The sequence below is a fragment of the Benincasa hispida genome, chromosome 3 (genome assembly GCF_009727055.1).
Source record: "Benincasa hispida cultivar B227 chromosome 3, ASM972705v1, whole genome shotgun sequence".
Classification (NCBI taxonomy): Eukaryota; Viridiplantae; Streptophyta; class Magnoliopsida; order Cucurbitales; family Cucurbitaceae; genus Benincasa; species Benincasa hispida.
In genome coordinates, this window is record NC_052351.1 from 6732240 (window position 1) to 6739533 (window position 7294).

Below are 7294 nucleotides of genomic sequence, written 5' to 3' on the forward strand. Positions count from 1 at the left end.
AGTTCTGTTCGTTTTGGACCCATACGCATTTTCCTACCAATCTTCATGATTCTTCGAGATCCGATCCAAAATATTATTGGCCTCAATATATGTCTTGTCCAATAGTCCTCCTACCACGACAACATTCATGACAGTCTCTGATCTTGAGTTCAAACCATAATAAAAGATTTCCATCTAGAGACAGTCAGAAAGTCCGTTATGCAAACAATCCCTAACTAATCTTTTGAATCTTGCCCATGCATCGCTAAGCGTTGTTGATTCTTCCTGTTGAAAGTTTGTAATCCGCTTTCTTTTCTTTGCATTTCCTATTGGTGGGAAGTACTTTTTCATAAACTTTTCTACTACTCGTTTCCATGAAGTTATCTCCCCTGGTTCAAGCGAGTATGCCTATTTTCTAGCTTCATCGCATACTGAAAATGGGAATAATGTGAGTCGTACTTCCTCTAGTGTGATGTTTGGAAATACAAAGGTGTTGTATATTTCGATAAAACTCCTCAGGTGAGCATAGAGATCTTCACTGCGTCTTCCCCCAAATTGACCAACCGCTTGAATCATTTGAAGCATTACGAGCTTCATTTCAAATCTTGTTCCATCCAGGGCTGGTCACATGATTTCTGGAGAGAAATCATACAAGTTGGGTGACGCATAATCCCTGATGGGTCTCATTTGCTAACAAAATTGGGTTGGCAAGTGCTTCATTGTGATTGTTTTCCACTCATAGTTCCTCTAGGTCTGTCTCTTATACACATCTAGATGTGTATAAGAGACAGGTCCCTGATGGCCTGATGGGTCTCATTTGCTAACAAAATTGGGTTGGCAAGTGCTTCATTGTGATTGTTTTCCACTCATAGTTCCTCTAGGTGGTTCTGTTGCTCGACCATCCTACGAGCTCTATTTTTTTGTCTTCTTCTGTTGGCTCTCTATCTTCTGCGAAAAGTTCTCTCTATATCTAGGTCATATACAAGCTTGGGAGTATTTCTTTCGCTCATACAGTGCTTGCGCCTTTCTCGAAGTCAAGGTACAATACTCTAGAAAGTCGAGGTCTGCAAAGACCAATAAGAATAGTTTTAGTAAACTTAGTTACCACAATCCCCTACAACGGCATCAAAAACTTGATGCGTTAATAACATGCGATGTATTGATAAGACTATTGCAGTTTAATGCTTAGTTTTATCTGGTTGAACCCAAGTGCAAATTCAACCAGAGTCCTGGTGAGTCGAGGGTTGAACCAAGAATTGCTTGCAAATGTGCGATGAAACTAAAAATATGATCGTAGTGAAAATTGAAATGTTCAAAATGATTGAGTGAATGAGCTATTTTAAATCTAAGTATTATGCGATGAAAATTATGTCTAAATAAAACAATATGAATTTAATAACAGATATATGATAAAAGGGTTGAGAAAATTTGTCATTAACACCTCCTAAACAACTAAGTGGATTATGCGATCAAGCAATGCACTCAATGTTATGTCCAACACAATCTCTAAGGTCTTTCAAACTTAGATTAAATTTACTTAAAACAATCTCTCAATTGATTCAAGCAAGTCATATAAGCATGCATAAGACAAGCTGATCATCTGATTCTCTTGTTGTTTAGTAGTGTCAGCTGCACACTTCTCAACCCATTTGACAATTTGGTTATGCATGATATTGATGAAAAAGATGGACAAAAGATAAGATGAACATGTATTCATATTGCAAAGTTTGAATTTGTCAACATAGAAAGTACAATGCAAATACACAAAGAAAAAGAAAGGAGTATAGAATCAAGTCGTGGTCTGCAATACCTTGCTCCCTACGGCTCCTTTGATGACTACTTCACTTAGAACATTAAACAGTGGTATCATTCTTCCTCTCTCACAGGAATCCTAAGCTCTCACTAGGGAATTTCTATGGAAAAATAGGAAGGTTGTTTAGTAGAGTTTCCTCTCATAATTTTCTCTTGTCTCCTACTATTATTTTTGCATGAAAATTGCATGGGTATTTATAGGTGTTCGAGAATGATTTTCTTCTTTTTTTATTTTATCTTTCTCATGATTGCATTGATGGGGCACATTAAATTCCATATCCTATCACGCCATCTGCAACGTGTCAGGGGTTCATTGAATCTTCAACAAAGTTCTCTTATTAGTTACCAACGCAGCCTGTGAGTTGACTCCCACCGCCCATGTCATGTCATGCCTCATCGCTTATAATCATGCGATATCCGCTTTTCTGGCAGTTCTTGCTTGATCGCGTCAATGGGTACTTGGTTTATGCAATTGTGCTTTCATCTGGTTGTGCTGAAGGATATTTTGCACAAAGATAGCAATATCAGTCCAAAATTTAGATATGTTAGATATTGTGAGTGTGTGGTCACATACTCCGTTTTTTTTTATAAATTCTTTGGTAAAGAATGTCTAAATTTCATGCCTTTTTTCTTATTTTTTACATGGAAGAGATACAATAACTTATATTTCTTACAAGTTATCAGGGATTTTTAAGTTTATATTTGTGGTGCAAATTATTTTATAAAGATTTTATAAAGGGATGCAAATAGTGTGAGTTTAGAGTTTATGTGTTTGGGTTTTTGATTTGTTTAACATGGAATTCTTAAGTATGGTTTCAGGGTATAGGCTTGTTTTCGACCTTTTTTTGTATTATACAAGTACTAGTATCTTAAATAACATATCTTGTAATAGAAATAAAAATATATTTTTCCACCAATTTTAAAAAATATGTTGGATCTTAGTTATGTCAGTCTCTTTGGTCATTTTAGGATGTACCAATACTATTGAACATACACAAAATACGTTTAGATTAGATCAAAATTTTATGTTGTTGATTAAGTAAAAAAAAACTCCATATTTGAAGGTGTACAAAAGTAATCAATTCTTTAACTCCATAATATTGCCCAAAAATGAGATCTATGAGTGATAGTTGCAAAGTGTAGGTCACCACCATGATGACACACAAAAAAAAATAGTCAGCTTAGATACGTTATTCAAAATAATAATGATGGTAGGTTATTAAAAAAAAAGTTCAAGAAGAATGGTCGATCAAATGTGTTTTTCGAAGAGGAGCTCCAAGTATTAAAATATGTTATTATATTATATGAATTGAATTAAAATGATAAATTGTTGCTAAAGATTCCTTGGGAGATTTGTTATCTTATTTTATAGTTTAATTTTATGAATTACATCTAATTTCATATATACACAAATTTCTTTCTTTAAACTTGGATGAAAACCATGAAACAAATGATGGTTGAATTTACTAGGAACAATGTTTTTTTTCTTTTCAAAAATTCACTTTCATTTAAACATTTTTATAAAAAATTGTTAAAAAAAAAACACTTATGTGTTTTGTTACATTTTCTTAAAAGTGTCTGTATGCATAAGTTTGTTTGGTTTTCTATACACTTAAAGTATTTCTATTAAAATGTTAAATTACTATAAAAGAAAACTATGGGCGTTGTCTGAGTTGGCTGTTGGTGGTGATCATCGAAATTGAACGTTAAAAATGGACATCTTTGGAGTTGGCCACTAGAGTGATCATTAGAGTTAGTCATTAGAGGTGGTCACTAAAATTTGTCACCAGCAGGTAGTCATTTAAAATGTTGGAGGGAGGAAGAGTTGGTTATTTTAACCACTGAATTGTAAATAGTTGAGAATTGCAAATTTAGGATAATTGGTATATTTAAGCCTAAATATTTATTTAATTCTTAATTTAAATTAATTAGTGTTTGATTAGTTGTTTTCATATTTCCTCGTAAGACTATGAATAGTCAATTTATGGTTTGTAATAGAAAAGCTTTTAAATATAGAACTTGTATTCTTTTGAGAGAGTTCTCTCATTTGGAAGGGATGAATTTCCCTTGTTTGGCTATAAATTTGGCATTTGGACTAATATACCTTTTCGCATCAATTGGTATCAAAACTTCAGCTAACGTTCCCGAACCAAAGCTTTTGATTATCCTTTCACTATAGAATATTATTCTTGGAAAGTTCTCTCTCATTTTGGATGGAACTTCCTTTCTTTGATCATGGATTTGACCTAATTATCTTTTCCGTCATCAAAGTATATTGTCTTCTACTTGAACTGATAAATTCCAAAGAAATTGCTATATCCTGAGAAATTGTGTGTATACATATATATATGAAACATGTAGGGCATACCAACTTATATAGTTATATTATGTTGAAATAAGTCTAAATAGGGTGAAGGGTTTACAAACAAACTGTCAACCTAGTTATTACGCTAATTTGTTCTTAGCTTAGTTAAACAGGAAATGGAAGGTTGAAATTTGAGACTAAGAATGAGGAGAAAAAAATCTTCTTTTATTTGAAACCTTTGATGAAATCCAGTAAAATTGAAGAGTATAATTAGAAACCCCAAAAACATCTAAACAACTAAAAGCTCCTAAGAAAAAGGATAACAAACTTGCTAAATAAACTCCTAACAAATGCTGAAGATTCTAACAACAGAAACAGACTTGGAAGATAAAGAATAAAGACTAATTCAACCAATTTGCACTAACCTAATTTGTAACACCTTAGATCTTCACATACAGACATAAGACAAGAACCAAAACAAAAGTGGAGTTTAATCCAATCGAAGAAATTTAGTTGCGACATTTTTTGAAATGCACAAGCCTTTAGTCTGAGGACTAGTATTTGATCCTTGTAGCAAATCCATGGCAATTAGTTTATGAGCTGCTTCTGTTAAGTGCAAACCATCCCAATTAACATACTTTGAAGGATCATCACACGAGGTAAAAAATGGCACTCCATGTTTTATGTGTTCGTTGAAAGTAACATTCTTAAGCCCCAAACAAATCTCCATTGTATTTGTCAATCCTACATTACACATTCATAACTTAGTATTAACAAATCACAAATTTAGAAATCAAGCAGCTTGCAAGACGTTAAAGTTTTCCTAATTGTAATTGAGATTGTACGTACCAAAATGTTCTGAGGCATTACTGAAGAAATGCATGGCAGAATTGTAATAGTCTGCATACATGATACGAACATAAGGATGACGAGCTCGAATTCGTTCCAATTCTTCTTGAAGTTGTTTATTATGGTACTCAGAGAATTGGTTCAGCCAATCCAAACAACCATTTTCAGAGTTTCGAACTGAATTTTCATAAATCTTGAGATATAATGGATTACACCCAATTGGAATGTCCCCAGGAACTATTAAAGTCTTAGCACCCAACTTGATCAACTCCTGCAATAATTTAGTATTAGTTTTCTTTAGCGTGTCAAAGCAAGATGACAGTTCAAGAATAGGGTCTTACTGTGATTGTTGAAGAAATTGTTTGAACCACTAATGGTACAAAGAACTTGACTTCTTCCAAGCTATATCGTTGAAAGAATAGATAATTGTAATCATTGCCTCCTATTTCTCCCACAAGAACTAACGAACTACTAAGGATTTCTCTGCATTCTATATATAGAATTCAAATTTTGATTAATAAAGACCTTTTGTTTTACCAACAGAGTGAAAAAGGGAGGGGAAAGGGGGAACGTACTTGCAGTAGCAGCAGAAGAGGAAGTGCAAAGCGATGAATAAGTGTCGTTAAACCATTGGAATTGAACCTTGAGAGAGTAATTTGTGGGTACCAAAAAAACCCCCTTCTCTCGAAGAAACGACGCATCGAGCGCGGTTGCTCCACCAACTGCAAAATTTAGTCCGTTCCCAAATTCCTCAATGCTAATATTCCTCTTTCCTTCCACTCCTAGATATGGCTGTAACAGTGGAAGCCCTAACGATTCGGCTGTGTAACCAAAAGCAAAACCAGATCAGAAAAATCGAACATATAATTGAACTGGTGAAGAGAAATCAGAAGAAATGAGACCAATGAAGTCGAGAATGAGACGGCCGTCGCTAAACCGGCCGGTGGGACGATGGAAGAAGGTATCGCCGTAAGGGGAAAAGCAAGAGCGGCTTGGATCGTCAGAAGCACAAGTGTGGAAGAGATTTCCAGTATCCGAAAGCGAATCCCCAAAGTTGAAGATGGAGGGAAAGCATCCCAAAACGCCTGGAACCACTGAGCTTAAACCCAGATTAATTAGTATTAGTATTACCATCGACCATCGATTTACGTTGAAACAGCTCCATGAGTCCATGGATTCGAGAAAGATTACACCATTTACTTTTCAACGATGAAAATGGGTGGAGGAAGAACAAGATCTGCTGCGAGTGGGAAATCCGCGATTCCTTTAGGTCGTACGGTGTGGATTAGGGAAACGGCCAGAAACGGGTCAGAAGTAGAGAATCTCGTCGTGCTTAAACAGTACGTTGTACTCGTGGTTGTGATAGTATAGGTCATAATAGACCTTTAATATTAATATTATTGTTTTCAAAATTTATTAGAGAAATATTGTTGTTTTGAAACTTATTAGAGAAATATTGTTGTTTTGGGAGTTCGAGACTAGAGGTCGAATGTTGAGAACTCGACTAATGTTCTAGAGGTCAAACGTTGAGAACTCGACGAACAAAGAAAAACTTGGAAACAATACATAGGCCGAAACTTCAACCCTCGACAAGAGAAATCTCGCGAATCTCGCTATAAAGTAATGAGATGGTATACTATATGTATTGTGTACTCGAGTTGCTTCTAACAACATATGCATTTTTTATCATTTCGAATTAGACGGAGGCTTATGGGATTGACATGAGGGGTGGGGATGGCTATATTTCTAGGACCGAACTCCAGGCGAATATGAAGCGCATGGATACAAGTTATGTCTTGGAATGAAAGACAATTCCGAATTAGCTTTGTCTACGAACAAAATTTTGTATATTAGGTTGTCCAAGGTTATACACATGTCGAGATTGAGGAGATAAGTGGGCTGAAGCAGATTAAGGAGAGAGCGAGATTCAAAGCGAGATAGTAGGAGAGAGCGAGATGTTGAATGAGATTTTAAGAGAGAGCGAGATTCAAAGCGAGATTTTAGGAGAGAGCGAGATTCAAAGCGAGAATGTTGGAGAGAGCGAGATTTAGTTTATATTGACTAATCTGACTAACATTGAACTTGGTAAAATAAAATGGTTGAATAATTGAAAAATGAGATTATTCAGGAATACACATTGAATGCTAAGATTACGCATTGAGTTTCTGGTAGTAGATCCATAATAAAAAATGTGTTTGTGATTGTTCCAGAAGAAATGAAAGCTAGTAATCATTAATGAAAAAATAATGACAATAACAGAGAGAGATCTTAGGAGAGAACGATACTGAGAGAGCGAGATTTTAGGAGAGAGTGATACTGAGAGAGCGAGATCTTAGGAGAGAGCGAGAG

General features: G+C 35.1%; 1 protein-coding gene across 1 annotated transcript; it reads right to left on the reverse strand.

Annotated features, from left to right (window-relative positions):
* Positions 1-4300: 4300 nt before the first annotated feature.
* LOC120072679 (GDSL esterase/lipase At1g28570-like) lies at positions 4301-6279 on the reverse strand. The gene is made up of 5 exons (XM_039025120.1): positions 5848-6279; positions 5521-5766; positions 5287-5435; positions 4946-5216; positions 4301-4840 (listed from the first exon to the last, which is right to left on the reverse strand). The coding sequence occupies exons 1-5, from the start codon at positions 6116-6118 to the stop codon at positions 4587-4589; spliced, it is 1191 nt and encodes a 396-aa protein (XP_038881048.1). The 5' UTR covers positions 6119-6279; the 3' UTR covers positions 4301-4586.
* Positions 6280-7294: the final 1015 nt, after the last annotated feature.